Source organism: Schizosaccharomyces pombe (genome assembly GCF_000002945.2).
Source record: "Schizosaccharomyces pombe strain 972h- genome assembly, chromosome: III".
NCBI classification, from domain to species: Eukaryota; Fungi; Ascomycota; class Schizosaccharomycetes; order Schizosaccharomycetales; family Schizosaccharomycetaceae; genus Schizosaccharomyces; species Schizosaccharomyces pombe.
This window is the reverse complement of record NC_003421.2, coordinates 1,426,221-1,446,119: the sequence shown is the minus strand read 5'-3', so window position 1 is coordinate 1,446,119 and position 19,899 is coordinate 1,426,221. Positions and strand designations below refer to the sequence as shown.

General features: G+C 37.4%; 9 protein-coding genes and 9 long non-coding RNA genes across 18 annotated transcripts; 8 read left to right on the top strand and 10 right to left on the bottom strand.

The window, feature by feature from the left end:
• Positions 1–237: 237 nt before the first annotated feature.
• Positions 238–1,631, bottom strand: nnr2 (NADHX dehydratase Nnr2). Its single transcript, NM_001023184.3, has one exon. The coding sequence runs from the start codon at positions 1,465–1,467 to the stop codon at positions 484–486; it is 984 nt and encodes a 327-aa protein (NP_588194.1). The 5' UTR covers positions 1,468–1,631; the 3' UTR covers positions 238–483.
• On the top strand, positions 704–945 carry SPOM_SPNCRNA.7368. Its single transcript, NR_196706.1, has one exon. It is a non-coding gene; the product is annotated as a non-coding RNA (long non-coding RNA).
• On the top strand, positions 1,210–1,452 carry SPOM_SPNCRNA.7367. Its single transcript, NR_196705.1, has one exon. It is a non-coding gene; the product is annotated as a non-coding RNA (long non-coding RNA).
• On the bottom strand, positions 1,520–3,166 carry spt3 (SAGA complex subunit Spt3). Its single transcript, NM_001023183.3, has one exon. The coding sequence runs from the start codon at positions 3,116–3,118 to the stop codon at positions 2,195–2,197; it is 924 nt and encodes a 307-aa protein (NP_588193.1). The 5' UTR covers positions 3,119–3,166; the 3' UTR covers positions 1,520–2,194.
• Positions 1,556–1,960, top strand: SPOM_SPNCRNA.7366. Its single transcript, NR_196704.1, has one exon. It is a non-coding gene; the product is annotated as a non-coding RNA (long non-coding RNA).
• SPOM_SPNCRNA.7365 lies at positions 2,847–3,437 on the top strand. The gene has a single exon (NR_196703.1). It is a non-coding gene; the product is annotated as a non-coding RNA (long non-coding RNA).
• Positions 3,438–3,863: 426 nt separating this feature from the next.
• SPOM_SPNCRNA.7364 lies at positions 3,864–5,447 on the bottom strand. The gene has a single exon (NR_196702.1). It is a non-coding gene; the product is annotated as a non-coding RNA (long non-coding RNA).
• On the top strand, positions 4,105–10,908 carry str2 (siderophore-Fe(3+) transporter Str2). The gene is made up of 2 exons (NM_001023182.3): positions 4,105–4,337; positions 4,450–10,908. Exons 1-2 carry the CDS (start codon positions 4,126–4,128, stop codon positions 6,029–6,031), a joined length of 1,794 nt encoding a protein of 597 aa, NP_588192.1. The 5' UTR covers positions 4,105–4,125; the 3' UTR covers positions 6,032–10,908.
• On the bottom strand, positions 6,199–7,925 carry jmj4 (histone demethylase Jmj4). Its single transcript, NM_001023181.3, has 2 exons — positions 7,721–7,925; positions 6,199–7,677 (listed from the first exon to the last, which is right to left on the bottom strand). Exons 1-2 carry the CDS (start codon positions 7,743–7,745, stop codon positions 6,281–6,283), a joined length of 1,422 nt encoding a protein of 473 aa, NP_588191.1. The 5' UTR covers positions 7,746–7,925; the 3' UTR covers positions 6,199–6,280.
• Positions 8,110–8,997, bottom strand: rpl6 (60S ribosomal protein eL6). Its single transcript, NM_001023180.3, has one exon. It carries the CDS (start codon positions 8,965–8,967, stop codon positions 8,380–8,382), a length of 588 nt encoding a protein of 195 aa, NP_588190.1. The 5' UTR covers positions 8,968–8,997; the 3' UTR covers positions 8,110–8,379.
• Positions 9,471–10,967, bottom strand: apn1 (the record flags this gene model as incomplete). Its single annotated transcript, NM_001431040.1, has 4 exons — positions 10,939–10,967; positions 10,785–10,848; positions 10,270–10,524; positions 9,471–10,197 (listed from the first exon to the last, which is right to left on the bottom strand). The coding sequence occupies exons 1-4, from the start codon at positions 10,940–10,942 to the stop codon at positions 9,471–9,473; spliced, it is 1,050 nt and encodes a 349-aa protein (NP_001417975.1). The 5' UTR covers positions 10,943–10,967.
• A 103-nt stretch (positions 10,968–11,070) lies between these two features.
• Positions 11,071–12,019, bottom strand: SPOM_SPNCRNA.7363. Its single transcript, NR_196701.1, has one exon. It is a non-coding gene; the product is annotated as a non-coding RNA (long non-coding RNA).
• epe1 (Jmjc domain-containing protein Epe1) lies at positions 11,079–15,072 on the top strand. The gene has a single exon (NM_001023178.3). It carries the CDS (start codon positions 11,575–11,577, stop codon positions 14,419–14,421), a length of 2,847 nt encoding a protein of 948 aa, NP_588188.1. The 5' UTR covers positions 11,079–11,574; the 3' UTR covers positions 14,422–15,072.
• SPOM_SPNCRNA.67 lies at positions 13,052–14,985 on the bottom strand. Its single transcript, NR_150054.1, has one exon. It is a non-coding gene; the product is annotated as a non-coding RNA (long non-coding RNA).
• Positions 15,073–15,270: 198 nt separating the features above from the next.
• Positions 15,271–17,377, top strand: SPOM_SPCC622.15C (uncharacterized protein). Its single transcript, NM_001023177.3, has one exon. The coding sequence runs from the start codon at positions 15,341–15,343 to the stop codon at positions 17,012–17,014; it is 1,674 nt and encodes a 557-aa protein (NP_588187.1). The 5' UTR covers positions 15,271–15,340; the 3' UTR covers positions 17,015–17,377.
• On the bottom strand, positions 16,657–19,071 carry SPOM_SPCC622.14 (GTPase-activating protein). The gene is made up of 4 exons (NM_001023176.4): positions 18,810–19,071; positions 18,411–18,488; positions 17,904–18,332; positions 16,657–17,843 (listed from the first exon to the last, which is right to left on the bottom strand). Exons 1-4 carry the CDS (start codon positions 19,020–19,022, stop codon positions 17,598–17,600), a joined length of 966 nt encoding a protein of 321 aa, NP_588186.2. The 5' UTR covers positions 19,023–19,071; the 3' UTR covers positions 16,657–17,597.
• SPOM_SPNCRNA.7362 lies at positions 17,401–19,686 on the top strand. The gene has a single exon (NR_196700.1). It is a non-coding gene; the product is annotated as a non-coding RNA (long non-coding RNA).
• On the bottom strand, positions 19,183–19,688 carry SPOM_SPNCRNA.493. The gene has a single exon (NR_150873.1). It is a non-coding gene; the product is annotated as a non-coding RNA (long non-coding RNA).
• Positions 19,689–19,899: the final 211 nt, after the last annotated feature.

The following is a 19,899-nucleotide window of genomic DNA, read 5'->3' as shown; positions in this document are numbered from 1 at the left end:
TCGTAGAATATTAGAATTTAACTATTATATGAAGGTTTGAATTGGTTTCCGAAGCTATTGTCGTGCTCATAGATACATCGTCTTATAGTAAAACTTAGGAACAATACTAATTTCCGTTAAATTTGATAATGTAAATAATGACAATTACGAATCAAAAAGAAGAGTCTGCTTGCCCTTGTCTGTTACAATAAATAAAAACGGTGACAGCTACATCAAATTTCCTCAACAACAATGATACCAACGACTATGCAATGTTTATTTTGAACATGGTTTTTAAAATTAAATACGCTATTTCATTAATAATCTGGTATTTTCGTTTCAGTCATTCCTAGTAACTAAGTTTAAGGTATCCCTTTGCTTGGGAATTTGAACCAAGACTTGAAAACATGGTAATAATGTCAATTCCAGGGAACAAACAAGCAAAAAAGTCAATTATTAGTTTAAGGGTCCTTTATCTTCTTGGTTTTTAAATATTATTTTTTTTTAATCTTTTATTTTTTCCTCGACAGACGGTATCTCATCCTCCATTAACGCATTATACGCTTTACCCACATGTCTGACCAGGTCAGTTGATTGAGTTGCACGACCACATTCCTTAAACGCCAAACGACTGCACCAGCGAGTACAGGCAGAGGCTCCAAATGCGGCAAGGAAGAGACATTCTTTAGCATCCATATTACCTTCTGTATCCCATTCTTTGCTAAGATAAGCATGTCTCCAAGCAAGGAATGTAGCAAGTATACCAGTTAAAATGTCACCCTGACCACCACAACGTTTAAGACCACCAGGAACGGAGCAAGCATATGCAGTAGCGCCATCGGAAATAATATCGGATTGGCCTTTTTGAATGATGAGCAAATTTAGTTTGCCAGCTAGCTGATTGCAAGCATCGGGTCCGTCACTCTTAATGTCAAGCTTGTCGCAAAGTCTTTTGAACTCAATAACGTTAGGTGTTAAAATTACATTATGATAACCCGAAACCAATTCGGGACGTTGTTGAATTAACCACAAGCCATCAGCATCGATAACCATAGGCATATCATTTTTGCGCGCATACTCAATTACTTTGGCCATAATCTCTTGCATCCATTCATCACGTCCCAATCCAGGCCCAATTACGATGGCATGCAATCTTCCCATCATGGGCTTTATAAGTTCAAAGCATTTATCGACACTATCTTCTGGTCCAGCTTTGTCCTTTTCACGTAAAAATGGATGAACAATCAGATCAGGAGAATAGCTTTTAATGACATTTGCAGCTTCTTTTTCACAAAATATGTGGCTTTGGTCACTGCCGAAGAGCATCGACGACATCGAAGAATAGTACGGAGCACCTGTGTAGTGCTGACAACCCCCAAAAACACCAACTCGACCGGCTTGACCTTTGTGGAAGGTATCAAGAAGTGGTGGAATGATGCGCTTCACACGAGTCAGCAAATTTGTAATTTTGGGAGATCCAGATGTCATGTTGTAATCTTGTTGAGCGAATTCTTCGGATAGCAAAAAATTATAAAGAATTACAATTATAATAAATCAAAAAGTCTTTAAAATTCCTGAATTTTGTATCTCTTAAGTACTGTGAGTGCTTCGGAATACGAATGTTCGGTTATTCTTGGAGTTGGCGTATGTATGATGTTAAGGTGGAAGGTATGATCAAAATGACGCTCAGTGATGAAGTTCAAATGTTCTCGAAAACAAAAAAAAAACGTAAAGAAACCCTTTGTTTTTTAAAAATTTCGCACTGACGATATCAAAAGGATGATCCCCTTGTTCATTACGAAAATCAGCAGTTTGTATAGAGTAAACGAAGTTTGGTAAGAAGATTTGCAAATATTCACAGATATCATGAGATTCCAGTATAATAAGAAAAATTTGATATTAAAAAATCCAAAAGTCCAAATACTACCACTGCTGCAATTAAGAATATCGCTTAGTGGAAAGATAGAAATAAAATTATGAATTCAATCGGAGATGCAAGACAACAGTCTAATGTGATGAAATATATTGAGTAGTTAATATCTCCATAAAGTAAAGGGGCTTTCGTAAGATCTAAACCATATTGTTTCAAGGAGAACCAGTAATGGGGATAATAACATATACGTACCTAGTATGGGTAATTACAGGAAAACAGGGCATTTAGATGTAAATGGAAGCCTTACAGCAATTAAAAAAAAAGAAGAGACAGTGAAAATGATTAGATAAGATACACACGAGATTTGACCAAACCCCCATGAAAACTGCGCATAGCAGTATGAGTTTTATCGGGGATTTGCAAACGACGAAAAGCTTCTAAAACATGAGAAACTTGAAGGGGAGTTCTCCCCTCAGTAAGTCCATCAAATAAACTGCAATTTTTCGGATGATGCGCTGCATGAGAGCCTCCACTACCCGAGCTATTTTGAATCCGATCCATTCGATCTTTCACAGCCAGTGCTTCCTCAGTTAAGGTAGCCACAATCTCAAAGGTCAAGAAGCCAAGTATATCTACAATATCATTATCAGGGCGAGTATCTGTTAGAATAGACATGCCACACCATTCACGAAATCGCTTGCCTTTTCGATAAGTAAAACTGGCTTGTCGACATTCACTCCAATGAACATACTCCTCACGCGTCATTTTCTTCGTGCGTTCATCTGCCATTTTAAGACGTTGTCGCGTCGCATATGCCATTTCCATCGTATCGTTATCTTCTTCAAACTCTTCTGTTTCCGGTACAGGCTCTGTAAACATATTTTTTACTTCCCAAGGCATAGCAACTGCATTCATTGACCTTGTTTTTGAATCTACTTCCTCAAAAAGATCTTTTGTATCGGCAGGATTGGCATCCTGCTCCTTCGCTTTCTTGCGCACTTCCTTCCATGACAGGTATGTCTTTAGTCGATTCACCTTTGCACGATCATGGCGAATTAAGAAAAATAAATCTTCCACAGTAATAGATCTTGAGCCACGTCGTAAAGCTAGCTCATTTGCCTGAATTAACATCTCCATCACTTGTCCACGTATTAGCTCTTCGACTAATTGTGTGGTTTCTGGGAGAGGATCCTGCACCTCCCCTAGAATGAACATCATTTGTTGAATTTCAACACGATATTTACTGGTTCTGCCAGTCTCAGTCATTCCGCATTGCTTATTTTTAACCACTTCCCAAAGTGGTGGGTAGTTGACAAGTTGCTGAACTCCAAACTGACAAGAAAAATATAGTTTCCAGTAAGAAGGACTAATTGATGGGGCATAAAGTGCTTTAAGTTGAAAAAGAAAAACCATTGTCAAACGTTTAGCTTGCAAAAAGCAAACAAATTTTATGAGAGCTGGATACACTATCCAAACTGCAAACCCAGTCCATTCTTTCGTTACAGAACATCCAGTACAACTAGTTAGTGAAGAAGTGTTATTAGAAGAGTAACTCCTGTCTTTTTTTGAAGCATAGGTTTATTAATTTAAGATTGTAAATGTTTGAAATTTTTTACCTTCGTAACTTGTTTACTTCCGTTTAAAGTAGATACTTGAGTAATCTATAAAGTGAAAAGCATCAACTTTCTTTGGTCTGAAACTCTCTTTTGCTAGATCATTCATCTTTGTTGCCATAAATGTAAACACCTTCTAATTATCAGCAATTTGTGATATTACTAGCAATTCTTTAGATTATGTTTTCGTGTTTAGAAGGATTTCATTAGTCTGAGTGATATTGCAATTTCTTCTTAATGCTTCTATTTCGAGCATGCTGTAAAATCGTCTGCTACCAATCTCTGTAATTTTTAATACTTCCAAAATGTTTAAGTGTGACTAGAAACTAAATTGAATACTCTGAACAAATGAATACCCTATTGAAGCCATCACTCATAAATTCGAGGAGTTAATTGCGGGAACATCAAATTGGCGGCTTAGCCTGAACCTCGGAGAAAGGGTCAAAGTGTAATTCTTCTATTATTTAAAAAAGTTTAACCGCTTCTTAAAGCAACCAAAAACCTCTTATTAACTAACTAGTCTGCATTTCATCAGTCTTTATTTATTATTGTTTACCAACTTCATTAAACATCTCGGTTAGATAAACTCTAATTTGCTATACGATCTGATAATTTGTGTTGGCGTACCTTTTGCATACTGCCATTTACCATACACTCTGGATGACTGAGAATTATGGAAGCATGGAGCATCGTAAAAAGAGTTTTCGTAATAACGAAAATTTAGAACAGCAATTTCATCCCCTTAGAGAAGAGCTTGATAATGCTGGACCCATAAATGATCGTACTTCAGAATTGTCACTAGAAGGTGTTTCCAAAGCTGAGGCAATTGCTTCAACATGGTCTAAAAGATCGATTATTGTTGCTTACCTTGGGTATGTTAGTATTGTAGTCATGATAATCCATAAATCACGTAGTGTTTGCATACATCTGTTGAATGTTTGTGTTTGTGGTATGATCAAGCTAACACAATGTCTTCTCTTTTAGTCTCTATTTGTTGTCATTTGCATCTTCATTAGAGCAGCAAACTACGTATTCTTTGCAAAGATACGCAACCAGCAACTTTTCCGCCCATTCAAACTTGGCTACAATCAATTTGGTGGGCAATATTCTTTTAGCAGTTGTTCGAGCACCAATGGTAAAGGCTGCCGATGTCTTTGGACGTTCGGAGAGTCTTAGTTTAGCATTAGGAATGACAGTGTTGGGATATCTTTCATTGGCATTTTCTCGAAATATTCAAATGTTTACCGTAGCATATATCCTCTATATATGCGGCCAAACTGGGCTAGGTCTGTTATCTCAATTAATTATTGCAGACACATCTTCGCTACTCAATCGGGGGATTCTCTCTGCTATCCCAGAACTTCCCTATCTTGCAACTGTTTGGATTGGACCAGTGCTTGCTCAAGCCTTTCATCCTGAGAAAAATTATGGGTGGAGATTGGGTTATGGTATATGGGCGTTCATTTTACCAACAGTTTCATTACCTCTCTTGGCTTCGCTTTTCCTAAACCAAAGAAAAGCCAAGGCTGCAGGTTTATATAGAGAACATCATAACTTGATCAATCATTCCACTCCTGAAAAACTTAGACTATTTTATTTGTTTTGGCAGGAATTGGATGGTCTTGGAATAGTGTTGTTTGTGTCTGGCTTTACGCTTTTGTTGCTGCCTTTTTCCCATTCGAGTCAGGTAGTTTCACCAGACTCAACAATTTTAACTCTCTTTACTATAACTCTCTCCATTGCTTTGTTAGTAACCCTATGCTTCTACGACGTCAAATATGCACGCTATCCCGTTTTCGCCTTAAAATCTTTGAAAGACCGTACCATCCTTGGTTCATGCGTTTTAATTTTCACATATTTCATGTCTTATTATATTTTCTCAAATTTTTTAACTTCTTTCCTTCAAGTCTCTTATGGATTATCAATTGACATGAGTAGCCTTACCCTTAATGTTTTTGTATTTTCAATGACTACGACGGCTATCCTGTCAGGTTTTCTCATGAAGCGGTTTGGTCGCTTCAAGATGTTGCTTATGATTTCTGTTCCTATGTACGTATTGGGGATTTTGGGTATCATCTTATTTGGTATTAACGATAACCACTATACCCGTCCCCTAGTTTTAGTGCTTATACTTGCTGGTATGGGAGGTGGGTTACTGACGTTAAGTGCGCAAATTGCTGTTCAGTCAGTATCGTCACATGCTAAATTAGGTATGAATCTCACGTTGTATTTAACGTTTTCTTCTGTTGGTGGTGCCTTTGGATCTGCTATTGCAGGAGGCGTATGGAGTAAGAGGCTCTCAAGTCGTTTGTTACATGACCTTAAAGATCATCTTCCTGTCCCAGAAATTGAATCAATATTCCGGGACCTACGAACTGCTCTGTCATACCCCCAAGGGACTCAAATTCGTAATATCATTAATGTTGCTTATACTGCCACCGAGAAGGATCTTTTCCATATCTCACTTGTTGCCTCTTTATTTATGTTTGCCGGACTTGTTATAATTAGAGATGTCCCCCTTTCCACTGAAAATCATGATACAGCCGTCGAAACTCCCTCAGAATAATTTACAATTAATTTTTTTAGAATAGTGAACCTAAGTATGCTATCCAAAAATCCTTCTTATCTTTATAAATCCCCGTTTTTATGCTTTCATTTTTCAATTGTCTTTCTTAAACGTACAAAAATTTCCAATTTTTGGGTCATTGGAGTACGATTACGACTTTTTTTTATATCATTAGTACAAGGGATTTTCAAGGGTTTGTATTAATAAATTTAAAATTATTCAATTCTAAATGTTTTATAAATAAGTGTTTTATTGACAAGTTTTCTTTTGAGAAGGTGAATCGTCTTCTGCCGGTCGTTTTTCGTTTTTCTTGTTAGTAGCATACAATTGATCAATTGCCTCTCCAACAAGATGACGCTTGGCTTGCCAAATGTTGCGATCCAAGTAGGGATGATCAAAGTCTTCAAGATTATCGGGAGGATGAAACCAATAATTAAATGCAATATGTACATCGCTACCTCCAGAACTAGCGCTTGAAGAGGTGACTTCATGAAACCAACTTGCTGGTAAATAAAGCATGTCGCCAGGTTCTAAATCCACCACTAGAGGAACTGTCCCCGCAAGAGCAGAAAGCTCATCTTTATCAACATCAACATTCTTAGCATCATCAAATCCCATGAATTTATGCAATCCATTAACACTCACCTTGGTAAAATGATCAGGTAATTCGGGTTTTGTATCCTGCAAACTAGTTGCTTCAATATCATTTCCTTCATTCAATAAAATATCACTTTCCGGATCACCGCCAACTGATCCGTCTAACAAGCTAGCAGCATCTCCTTCTTCTAAATCATTCCAATCTTCTTCAGGTCCGCCAATTTGCATTTGAAGAACTCTGTCCATCTCATTTTCATATTCAGCTTCCAATAGTTCGATACTTTCTTGAGGGACCGCTAGTTCTTTCAAAGAACCAATTTTTTTTTCTAAAAATTGTGTTTTTGCAATTGCAGCATCAAGCTCAGTGAGTCCATCGCTGCGCTGAGGGCAATCTTCACCTTCATAAGAAATTAACCCATTAGGGTGGATTTTTGAAATTTTTCCAGAGAGTTTAAGTTGATTTGCATGATCTGGTGAAATAATTACGAATCTCTTGTATCCGGAAATGACCGCATATATGTTATCGTGAAAATCATGGTGTAAACCGGAAGAAGTGCCGTTCTCACTTTTTCCAATCCAAAGATTGCATTGCTGGGGGACCAAATTGCCCATTAATGCCGGGGTTATTGAAAAGTCGGTAAGCAAACCATCAGTAGGATGAGGACATAAACTTTTAACAAGAAGAGAAACCTCATCATCTCCATCTAAAACCTCGTTGGATTCATCGTACTGTGTAGTCAAATAAAGTCGTTCACCATTTTTTAGTTTTTGAAAAAATTCTTTGATGGACATTTCATTTCGACTCATACCTTGTCCAAAGGTCCCAGAAACAGGATCGATCGGCTCAACCTTGCATACGATATCACCAATTTTAGAGAGCAAGTAATCCTGTTGCTGCCATAGGTAACCCTTCCAGTCAGACTCTGGTAAGGAGGATTTAATGATGACGGGAGTCCTGGTAGCAATGAACTTATCATAAAAATCTTTAGGTGTTAAATCGTTCAAGTTCTGGAGCACTGGAACCTTGTCTCCGTGTTTAGGCGAGTATCCTGCTTTCGTTAGCTCAGAGCAATGAGTCCTAATTTCTCTTACCTTTATAGGTTGATAATTCACTCATAATAAGTTGCTATCGCTCTGCTAACGACCATTTGAGAAATTTGCCTTTTATATGGCCGCTCAAAACGGAAATTGCTTTTCTATTGAAAATTGATGATCACAAATATTTATTTTGGGATAGTATTAATGCACTAAAAGAAAGTTATGTGCATACAAGAAAATTTAGCACAGACTTGAACTTGAATTGGATACAAGTTGTGAATGAAATAACGGCGTCTACAACATTTCCAAATGTAACGAAAAGCGATAACAAAGCTAAATCGCTAAACATATAGCTAACTACATTTCATATATATACTGGGCAACCAACAAACCACAGTTATATAGTTATTATACACCAAATTACATATACAAGAATCAGATCTGCTTCAGCGAAATGATATCAAATGCATACATTATACTACACTCTGAAGTCAATATGCTTTAACAATCAAAAAAATATGTTCAGTAACTACTTGCCAATTTTATAAAAATTTTAGATACATATGTGCAGTGCACTGCTCTTCTACTTAGCGCATGCATAACCAACTCGATGGAATCTTACAAGGGCCGGAAATGCCAAAGTTTCAATAAATAAGAAGTCCCGCAAGTGCCAACACAAAGATAGATTTACCTATTTACCTAAGGTTATGAATCTAAAACTTCATCAAGTGAGGACGGTCACCGTTAGACAAAGCGAAGGAAGCAGCGAGGTATTCCTTCATATTAGGGATAGCCTTGATAGCAGGGAGAAGCTTAGCATCAACGGCCTTTTGGTCAGCAATACGCTCAGCGGGAAGAGCGTTCTTGGGAGCGTTCTCGGCGAAGAAAGCTTCATCCTTCTTGACGGGTCCGCTACGCTTTTGCTTGGCAAAGTAAGCCTTGGTGAACTTCTCAACAGAGACACCGGAGACATCGATCTTGGGGGCAGAGGTAGCAATCACATAACGGTGGTTGACACGACGGATAGGGACACCGTTGACCTTGTAAGGGCCAGTAACGACAAGAGTGTCCTCCAATTGACTGAGGACAACAACACGCTTACCACGGAAGCGTCCAGCCAACAAAATGCAAACAGTTCCGGGTGCTAAAGAAGCACGGAGCTTGGTAGGGCGTACAGCCTTACGAGCCTTCTTGGGGACGTTTTCACGGTAGGCAGGATAGTATTTAGCGGCGGCCTCGCCGGCAGGCAACACCATACGTTCTCCGCCGTTCTTAGCTCCGTTGACCTTGACTGTAGACATCTTTTTATGCTTGGAGTTTTTGGGTGGTGTAGAGATTCTTCTAACATAAAATGAGAAATTTAGTGACTCCCAAAAAGAACAGTCACATGTTGTGTTAGCACTTTAGGGTAGGGCAAGGACGAAAGTTAGAGCAGTCCAGCACTGAACAGCGTTGCTCATGGGAAATGGTAAAATGATAAAATTATAAGTAATGTATCGTTATATGATTAAAAATTCCGTATTCCAGTGTTCGAAGAATATGGATATAATTGAAACAAAAAGATGCCTTTAAAGTAGTCAATTGAGCCGAAGTTGCTTTCGATAATAATTCCTGAATCAAATGATAAATACTGCAAAATAGGCAGTGTAAAAATGAAGAAACTGAGAACGTCATTTGTGCCAAAACATAATATAGTGGATAAAGGCAATAATAAAATGCTGGGAATGCAATTCATGAATCAAATTTTAGGATTTTTAAATCGTACCCTTGATTTATCTTTCATTAAATTGCATGTTACATGAATTTATTCATCCAAGCTCTTAACTTCTGCATTTCCAAGCTTTTGCTTTTTTCTGAGTAACAAAGTAGTTTGATCGCCATCCTTGCTTTTTTTCTTTCTATCCTTCTTTGCTTCTTTTTTTTCAAATTTATTCAAATGCTCCTTCCGGGATGCTGCTCCTAAATTGGACAAACGCGCTGATTCTTTCATTAATTCGACATCATCTGATGATTTACCTACCATAAATCGTAAAAGTTCAACCTCTTTCTTCCATTGCTCTGGAGATTTGGCAGGAGTCTCCAAAACTAATGGGATCCCATCCCACCGTGAATCATTCATTATTAGTCGAAAAGGCTCTAATCCTAAAAATCCTAAACCAATGTTTTCATGCAAATCACGATTGCTACCAAGAGGAGCCTTGGAATCATTTAAGTGCCATCCAGACACGTATTTGGCTCCAACCTTTTCGTCAAACTCGTCAATAACTTTTTTGTAGCTCTCTTCGGTGCGAATATCGTAGCCTGCAGCAAATGTATGACAGGTGTCCAAGCAAACCCTCCAACGGTCTAAGTTCTTAATCTTTGACTTTAAAGCTGCAAAGTCATCAAAGGTCCCTCCCAGACAATTTCCCTGACCAGCCATGTTCTCTGTAACTATAATAACGCTTTTGGTCTCTTCGTGCGCACGATTGATGCATTCTGCTAAGTTGTTGATTCCTTCTTCCTTTGTACACGAAGCAGTACTACCAGGACTACAAAGATCAAAAGAGTTAGTACGTTTTGGGTAAAATATAAGTAAATAGAGCACACTATGAATGACATACTGAAAATTGTACAAACCAACACCAAGTCTTTCACAGCGCTTCAGGTCGTCGACAAAGCAATTGAATGCCTGTTCTCTTTTCTGCTCATCGGCATTGGCCATGTTAATCAGATAGCTTCCATGGACAAGAACCTGTTTGCTCGCATCGAATTTCATTTCGGATGCTGTCTCCAAGAATTTTTGAGCAACATCCTCCGATAAATCCGGAGAGGTCCATTTTCTTTGTGATTTTACAAAAAAAGCACAACTATTGGCACTGATATAAAATTTCGTTAGCAGATAAGCTTTGTTTATTGCACACATCAGTCACCTCCTTCAAAATTATGTGAGAAAAGTTTATAGCATAAGCTATGGTTTTTGAAAACGACAAATAGACGTACCATCAGCAAATCCTCTAACAATTTGCTAATAACTACTAGTGAATCAGTTTGCAAGTCGCAATAATGCACGATTACGCCAAGCCTAACGTACACTTTCTCAACATATTCAAGCTGATTGCTTTAAGAATATACTTACTTGATATTTTTCATATTGATTAGAGCGTTAAAAACGCCCCCAGCTGCAGAAATATGCGCGCCTACTAATTTTCATGCAACCTCCATAGCTTCCTCAGAATCCTCTTGTTTAAGGTCCTTTTCAGGAGAACTTTCTTTAATTTCTTCTTCTTGACTCATCAAGTATGCTTTTGAAGAAATGTTTAGAAAGACGCAACTATATACCTAGCAAGTGTGTAAATACTCGGTTTAAGTAACAAAAAGTAACATTTTCCTAACACTTAGACCTAGCGTCTGTAATTGTAATATCGCGTGCGTAGTACCAACATTTAATTACTATTCAAAAATTCTGGGTAGTTTGTAACTCAACTCTACGGAAGCTTTAGAATTGGCTCATCTTTCCAAAGCTGCACAATAGAAGTGCGCTTGTGCTAAATCGTATAAAAGAGACACGCAAGCTTATGGAGTGGACGTTTTGAAGTCTATGGATTACTGCTTATTTATAATTGATATTATTTCGTTTCTTGAACAAAGCTTCAGGTTGAATTAGAGGATCATCATTATTGTTGACTGAGAGTTCGGTTTTATTGGCATTTTGAAGAAAAAGTTAGACTCAAATCTAACGAGTTTGCCTGCTTTTTTTTGGATACTTATCATTTCTGTTATTATATGTAATGCTATATTACTAGTCACTAGCAGTTTTAAACTCATTTTTTTTTTCAAAGAACACAGCCATAGAATCTCCTTAGTTTGCATCGCAATTTTATAGTTACCTTTTTGCTAGTAAGCAATTAATTTTTGGGACTTTTAAGATGGATTCCTGGCTTGAATACGATGACATTATAAATCAAGACATTGATATTCCTAGCAATGACCTGAGTGGTTCAGGCACTCTCTGCGTTGGTGTACACTCTTCCCTTTTAGAAAACTCTTTAAACTCAATAGACTCGTTTATTTCTTCGAAAGAGGAAATTTCATGGTGCGGAAACCAGTCAACTCCTATTGCGACAAAATCACATTTATCCTGCATAAACCCTCAATACGTCAATCCTTTTGATACTTCACCTGTCTCGGTAGATACAGAATTTCAGGATACATATTTGCTTGATGCACCTTCCTTTGCACAGCCTCACTTCAGTGAGAGACAATCTGTAGACAAAACAAGATCACGATGCCTTAGTCGTAATCGTCGTCGAAAAAGACATCCCAATCTTCATAAAAACCATCAAAGATTACTTGGCATGTCTTTTCCACAAGACGGCTTTCGTCGTATGCCTGCCGAAAGTGTAAATTTTAGTTATTTTAGGGATACTGGATTTAATGAACCCACAATATTTCCTTCGTCTGATACACAAAATACGCGGCAACTAAATCTGAGTAAAATCGCTACTTTAATTGGTTATGATTGTCCGCTCGCCCTTGTGGATGTTGTGACACAAAAACAAATTCCAAATAAAATGGACATGGAAAGTTGGGTAAAGTACATGAGCCTCGAGCCCAGCAAACGTGGTCGAATATACGACGTCTTGAGCTTAGAGGTTTCTACAACAAAACTTGCCTATTACGTCCGGAAGCCTAACATCGTTCGTGATCTCGATTTGGTTAATACTGTCTGGCCTCCTGGTTCCTTTGCGTTGGGTGAGTATCCCCATGTTGATACTTACTGCTTAATGTCAGCGGAAAACTCGTATACTGAATTCCATATTGAATTTGGTGGATCCTCAGCTTACTACAATATTCTAGACGGATGTAAGATATTTTACCTTATTCCAGGAACATCTAAGAATTGGGAAGCTTATACAGCCTGGCTAACATCTTCAAATGACAGCGACAAAAAGTTTCTACCCAATATGGTTGATGTATGCTACTGCGTCGAAGTTCATTCGCAGCAAACAATTTTGGTTCCTTCAGGATGGATTTATGCCGTTGTGACACCTTGTGATACAATTTCTATTGCTGGTAATTTCTTAACGTTCCTTCATATCTATCCCCAGTTGTCAATCTACAATCTTGAGCTACAATTGGGAATTGAAAAAGAGTATCAGTATCCATATTTCGAGAGCATAATGTGGTACACAGCTATACATTTTTACCTTGCGTTCCCAGATAATTCGAGTCGTGATGGAATTGATGATATAATTGCTGAATATGAAACTGGTAGATTGTTTGATATCAATGCGTTTACAGAACAAGAATTGGATGGATTTGAAGAATTGCTTAATTATCTTTATATTCGTGCGCAGATTTTACGAGATTGCGATATAATTATAGACATTTATAATGAACCCGTAAAAATATCAAAAAATAATGGCTATAACTCAGCATATACGATGGTACCTCCGGATTTGGATGAGATTTGTGTTGACTTTGTACAAAAGTTTGGCGCCTGGATTACTTACCATCATAGACGTAGCGCTAAACACCCATCTTGCAATTGTTTTTCACACCTACAAACGAAGCTTATAGATTCGGGGCCTAAACCTGCAAATAACTCTTATCAGCATCAGTCTAATTTCATTGGCGTTGTGATTTCAACTAATCATAATATCATTAAGAAATGTCAAGAATCTCAAATACAAACAGGAAAGAATAATTGCTCTTTTCAGTTAGTAAAAAAGAGGATTAAGAGTACTAAAAAGGCACCCAGCTGGCGCTCGATAATTAAGGCTTTCAAGAAGCGAGAAAATACTAGGTGTAATTTTCTGTCAAGTTTACATGCAACTACGTTTCGTGAGGACATTGTCGTTCGTCCTAAAATCAAGTCATTCGTTCTCGAACAGTTGATCTTTCAGGCGTTGTTTTCATTTGCTATCAATTGGACACCAAGCTTCTTTTTGAATCACTCCAATTTTGAGAATATTGCGTTGAGTAAAGAAACGTTTAACTTTGGAGGTGAAGCCAATTGCGAAAATACGGACACCACATTATTTACTACTTGGGGCGATCAAGGTTTTAGACCAAGTGATTCTATTTGCTATAACGACTTTAATTTATTGGAAACGGCGAATTCTGATGCTGAAGCTTCAATACATGAACTCGAACTTCAACCGCTGAATGCAGTGAATGAAAGAGAGGTTGATATATCGCAAACCGACATGACTCCATCCACGGCGTTAGACACTAGGGTAGACACTAGGGTAGACTCTTTACCAGAATTTTCAAACTTGATACTTTCGCCCTCAAGCAATGACGACAGTTTTCAACTTGACGACTTGTTGTCCCCCTCTTCATCAAATCTCAAACAACAGATTCAAAAAGTCGTTCCTCAAAATTCCCTAGAATTTTCTGTTGGTGAGAAAGAAAAAAAGGCAGCCGAATATAGCCTGCTTCATACGTTTTCTTACAAACGACTCTCTATGGAAAATGAGAAACCAGATACTACAAAGGTACCTTTAAAATATAACATACAACATGAAGAAATGAAAGCGTATCGAAGAAAAAATGATTTAGAATATATAGATCAGCACTTTGCAAGCTCTAAGAGTGGAATTTCGAATGGGAGGAATAATAATAAAGAGGTCAACTTAACAAAAGCTGAAAATGTCGGCATCAAAAAACGTCGAATCATGAAAAATGAAAATAACATTTATGATTTTGAAGATCACTCTCCTGTTAGGGAAAAATGGGGGCACAGGCTTCGGTCCAGAGGTGCTAGTTAAAGTACCTCGGCACTTTTTATTTCCTTCGGCTACCATTGAATATTTATCCCCACGTGCTTATGATTCTTGAGTAGTTCACATTTTATGAGTATATCATGAAGGTTTCATCAAATAATTAAGACTCTTTTTTTTTCTATTAATTGGGTTTTTATTTATAAAACGATTAAGAGCATCAATCCACTTTGACTCGTTGTTTGCTTTTAAACTACGATCGTCCTAAAATGATTTATGGACTACATAACACACAATGGAGTCATTGAAAGCGTGGACATCCCCATGAAGCGGCGCAGGGACACTCAACCTGAACGGATTGTATCAAAGCCGGATACTACAACACACTTTTTAATATGAATGTCTCCTATTGGCGTCGTCTCGTCTACTTTATCCATCTCAGCTGATGCAACGACGCTTCAGGGTTTTCCATCCAAATCCCAATTTACCAGCCTTACTTTTTTATAATGTGCTAATATTGTTGAATTGTGCTCAAATATGTACATATACTACCCGATATAATGATTCTATAAATACTCTTTTTCTGTTTTTTTTTTTGGAACTCATATAAATAAATAATCCGGCGATCTAACTACAAGCCACGTTTCTATTAATCTAATCGGTCGTTTCATCTTTGAATATTATTTAATTAATTTATTTTCCTATTTTAATTGTTAATACTACTAGAAACAATGGTAATATTCTAGATTTCTATTATCTTAAGATTTCCGCATTGCAACCTGCTAAGTAATCTTATCAATGCGTTAGAACGCGTAATGTTATTTTACATTTTACGGTCCGCAAGCTAAAGCATGCACTATGTATTCATTGCCATACGCGAGCAATGTACCCGGCCTTAACAATACAGTAGACGGATATTGGAATTCAAGCGGAATTGAATATTTCTGCTTTGAATTGACTTAAAATAATGAATGAAGATGAAACTTCAATTTTAAATAAGAAAATGGAGAAAATTGAGGTAGAAATGGCGGAATTTGAACGATTGGGCGCTGAAAGAGAGAAGGAGGCGGTCGAAAGAATTGTTCAAGAGGAAAATCAAAATCCTGAAGTTCCATCGAACGATGACGCGTCCACAGATATTAAATCGCGAAAAGAAGGAAATATGAAAGTCACCGCCGAGGAAATTGGTTTGGAGACTGAGAACTTTGATGAGCTACCTGTAAGTAATGGATTTGGTGTAAGCCGACGAGAAACCCATTACGGTAACAACAGGACGTATTACAAAAATTCTCAAGGATATCGAAGAAAACCCAAGAGAGATGATTATAACAATAACCGAAAAAACTTTTATCCTCCTATACAAAATTCTACATATTTTATAAACGCTACCGGGGGAATTGACTCCATGCCATATTTTGGTTTAAATAATGCTCCCGGCAATATCTATCCCTTCTCAATGTATAAACCTTTGGAAGCGGATCCGCAGTATTTATCTGTTCCCTCATCCATGCCTTCCAGAAGGGAAGCTGGTATGGCTTATGGATATCAGAACTACAAACGAGGTGGTTATACTCCTAATACGCAGTATTTTGAGGAGCCTCTTAATAACACCTCTTTTCCTAATTCCCAAGGGAAAGAGGGAAAAAATTCGGGGTATCGTAAATCGTCAAGGATCCTCGATATCCGTGTAAAGTTTGGAAACTCTTCTATGAAAGCCATCAATTTTCAACCTAAAAAGAAAATTGTCCATGTCGTGCATAATCCCCGTCTCCATCAGAACAAAGTTCTTCGCGTCAGTATACCTGGATCCCAACCAGCACTGGTTACACCCAAACATAAAATGAATGTTCCTCCTATGGGAATGTATCCCTTACCTTTCTCCCCTTTACCTTCTGCAGCTCCGCCTATTCCTTTTTCCCCTAACGTCTCTTCCCATCCACATATGGCTTTTCTTCCAGCCACTGTACCAACTCATTCTGCTCCTCCTGGATTTGTCCCTTACGATTTTCCTATTACAAATGACAAAATGTATCCTTCACCCTCATTTCAAGAGGAATTTCCATCAACTTCAAAGTCCCCTTCGGCCACACCGGGATCTTCTAACGCTCCTGTTGTGGATATGCATCCTAGCGCTGATTCCGCTACGTACCCTACTTCCATATATCCCTCTAATGTACGTGCAAGAGATGATTCTCAGCAAGCTTATATTTCTGCGAATATGACTACCGGTGAAATGCCATCCATGACCAATGTTCCCGCTGGTAATGCACCTGCAGCACCGGGAACCATGTACACAACCCCTTTACCTACTGCCAATAGTCCGATTGCATATCAATCCTACTCTGTTATGCCGACTTACTGGTCGTTTCCTCAAAATTATGATTCCACCGTTCCCGCGGTCTATCCTTATATGCCTCCTCCATTTTCTGGCAGTGATATGAATGTAATGTCCAATCCTGCTGCCGATACTTTACGATCTTATTCACCTGCTAGTCAGGTCTCAACTCCCCCCTTCGGTTTCGTTTATTACTATGACCCAAATCAGTATTACGTACCAGTTAGTAACGAATCAGCCAATGCTACTAGCCAGCCGTTGTCTAACTTAGACACTGGAGGCAGTGCGCCTTATGACCATATTTGATGGGTCAATGACTTATTGTCTTTTGTTAGAATGATTTTTATCATTGAGCTTTTAAGCATTTTGATTTAATTATGTTATGACCAGCATTTTTGTTTTGGAAAATGACCGGCAATGCCTATATCCTCATATCTTCGTCTTTCCTGTTTTCTTTTAAAATCCACTCTACATACCGATTAGGCATCGTCGACTAAAAAAGAAAAAAGTCATTGGTTTTATTCAAGAAAGCACATGATCCGGTTATCTTCTTAAAATTTAGCCGGCATTCAACTTATGCTAATGAAAATAAAATATGTTATTATCATTTTTTTCATTGTTTTGAACTATAAGCCTAAAACGATGAAACTTTTGTAACAGAAATAAACAAGAAGACTCCGTCTTCAATATATACAAACTTTTTTTTTCAGTTCCCCATGTATTATACTTGAAGAAGCTTCAAATGTCAGATAATTCTAATGAAGTAGCAATATTTTTTTTATCGGTAGCGTTCTTCGTTTATGTTTTAGCTGACGAATGCTTGATAGACGAGGCACTCCTAACAGCAATGAAACATATCAAACTGCTTACGAGTTTAATAATAAAAAAGTCAATCGTGCTTATCGAAATTCTTTTTCGAATAGTCTTCAGGTGGAGGAGAGGCAGCGAGAGCTGAATAAGGAGAGTCGATTTCCGCATCATAAGTACCGCGGGTGTTTTGGGGGTTTTCGGAATATACATTTTCATCCAAAAAGGATTTAAGTTGTGTAAATGATTGCTTAGCACCTTCCTGAACGTTACTAGAGAAATTATTAATGGCATTCATGTAATCCTTCCTTGTTTCGGGATCTTGAACCTAAAAACAGAGTCAGTACAACAGAAACTTTATTTTTTGGATACAATAAAATGTTTGTACCTTTGTAATCCCTGGCTGAATATAGGACTTATTTACGTCTTGAATCTGTTGGGAAACAGATCTGGAGAACATGTTCCAACCATGACTAAGTGCAGAAACAGGATTAGATGATAATTGGTCCAAAAAAGAGCCACCGTTATTTCTAGCAGAAGAATTGGGATTAACAGAGTTAGAGCTTCCAAACCCTTGATAGCGACCTCCTTGTGAAGGGGGTAAATCATCAGGGCGTTGGGAATTAATGGAACCAAGCTTTGCAAAATATTTATCATTTGCTTCTTTTGAAACTGATGGAATAGTTGGAACAGTTGAAGATGAAGTTACAGAAGCATGAGAGGAAACGCTCTTAGGACGATCAACTTTGACCCATTCGACACCATCTACTTCGGCACGAATTTTTTGTCGTAGGTCCTCAGCAATGTCGGTATTGTACTTAAAATGTGTTAGTCAATGTGAATAAAATCAAAATAAGGTAAACTGGAAAAAATATAGAAGGTTCAAAGATCATACTTTTTCACGAATACTTCCGGCAGCAGAAAACATCGGGTCTGTAGACAAGAATGTTTTAGCATTAGAATTTCCACCAACCTGTATAGAAGTTAGTCAGGAGCATGCAACAAATGTGGGCTATATATGTTGTTTCAAGTCATTGATGAAATTATAGTGAGCTTGCATTTTATAACTTCAGGTGATAATCAATTGCGCGTCATGTACTTGTTTTTAACATTAAACATTATTCTTGTCAAAAAAAGGCACTAAATGACTTGGAAAAAATTCGAAATAGCGGCAAGCAAACTCGCAGATCAATAGCGCTACCCTCTCAGCCAAATGAATTATTATATATATATGTTTTTTTTTTGGTAAAATAACCAACAAACTCCAATAGCCCGTATCAATCCTGATGCTTACCTCCATCATCTTCACTTGACGTTCACTCCAATTGTCCATGGTAATACTGCGGACAAAGCTCTTTTCGACTCCCAAACCACGATGCTGTCCACTGCAATCCAAACAAATGAAGATTCCCAAATTACAAGATGCCCATTGTGGATTTGGAGCATCACAATCAAAACATTTCTTGTTTTCAGGAAGACGAGTGAGTTGGTCTAATTTATACGACATTTTTTATTAGATTATTTAAACAACCAACTCATTAATTGTAGTTTGTTCTAAGTGACTTTGAAATTTCGTTATTTTCATGTCTCACCATGGTGTGAGATTTTATGGAAGTGCGTAAGAAAACGTTAAAGATCTGGTGAAACGTATTCCAAGTATATAAAATCAAAACATGAAGGAAATAAATATGTCGTGCAGTTGAATGCATTTATGAGTTTCAACTTTTTCTTGTTTTTGATCCATACTGTTTAAAATACCAGCATCTAGTTTCTTGGAAAGCTTACGGTATTATTTTGAGCAATTTTCATATCTGTCTAAGAGTTCATTGACCTTCAAAATAAATAGATTAAAGAGATTATTCAAGTTACAATAAGTTTGGTTTAAGAAAATGCAAATTAGTTTAAACAATCCTCTCGTTTTTGAAACAAACTGATAATTCAGTGATTTTTGACTACAAATAGAAATTCAGAAATTACTGTGTTCCTCGCTTGTTAAAGGTATGTAGCAGAAAATCTCTTATGAGTTGGCTACCTCTTAAGTTGTATCGTCTTTATGAACTTAACGACTTTTTTAAGGACTATAGAGGACTAGAAGCTTGAAACTACAAAACTAGACTAGTAAAAAGGTTATACCCTTATAAATTTGAGTGAATACATCCACTACTTCCATTGCACACATTAAACCAGTCTTAGTCTGCATAGCAAAGTAATTTGAGCTACAAATTATTTATACTATATATATGTCTTTCGACACACACGTTAAAATGTTTATTAAAAAATATAAAATAATACTATCGAGTTTTTAATTCAATGTAAACAGATACGCTAAAAGGCTGAAAGGCTACGAAGTTATTATTATTGTAATTGCATAGCTTCAAAAATTC

Excerpts from the sequence above, each read along its gene's own strand:
- spt3 (NM_001023183.3), bottom strand. The coding sequence starts at position 3,118 with ATGACTGAGACTGGCAGAACCAGTAAATATCGTGTTGAAATTCAACAA.
- jmj4 (NM_001023181.3), bottom strand. The coding sequence starts at position 7,745 with ATGAGTGAATTATCAACCTATAAAG. Across the intron at positions 7,678-7,720 it reads TGAATTATCAACCTATAAAG|GATACTCGCCTAAACACGGA; the intron begins GTAAGAGAAATT and ends TAACGAAAGCAG.
- epe1 (NM_001023178.3), top strand. The coding sequence starts at position 11,575 with ATGGATTCCTGGCTTGAATACGATGACATTATAAATCAAGACATTGAT.
- SPOM_SPCC622.15C (NM_001023177.3), top strand. The coding sequence starts at position 15,341 with ATGAATGAAGATGAAACTTCAATTTTAAATAAGAAAATGGAGAAAATT.
- rpl6 (NM_001023180.3), bottom strand. The coding sequence starts at position 8,967 with ATGTCTACAGTCAAGGTCAACGGAGCTAAGAACGGCGGAGAACGTATG.
- nnr2 (NM_001023184.3), bottom strand. The coding sequence starts at position 1,467 with ATGACATCTGGATCTCCCAAAATTACAAATTTGCTGACTCGTGTGAAG.
- SPOM_SPCC622.14 (NM_001023176.4), bottom strand. The coding sequence starts at position 19,022 with ATGTCGTATAAATTAGACCAACTCACTCGTCTTCCTGAAAACAAGAAA. Across the intron at positions 18,489-18,809 it reads GTCAAGTGAAGATGATGGAG|GTTGGTGGAAATTCTAATGC; the intron begins GTAAGCATCAGG and ends ACTTCTATACAG. Across the intron at positions 17,844-17,903 it reads TTCAGCCAGGGATTACAAAG|GTTCAAGATCCCGAAACAAG; the intron begins GTACAAACATTT and ends CTCTGTTTTTAG.
- str2 (NM_001023182.3), top strand. The coding sequence starts at position 4,126 with ATGACTGAGAATTATGGAAGCATGGAGCATCGTAAAAAGAGTTTTCGT. Across the intron at positions 4,338-4,449 it reads ATTATTGTTGCTTACCTTGG|TCTCTATTTGTTGTCATTTG; the intron begins GTATGTTAGTAT and ends CTTCTCTTTTAG.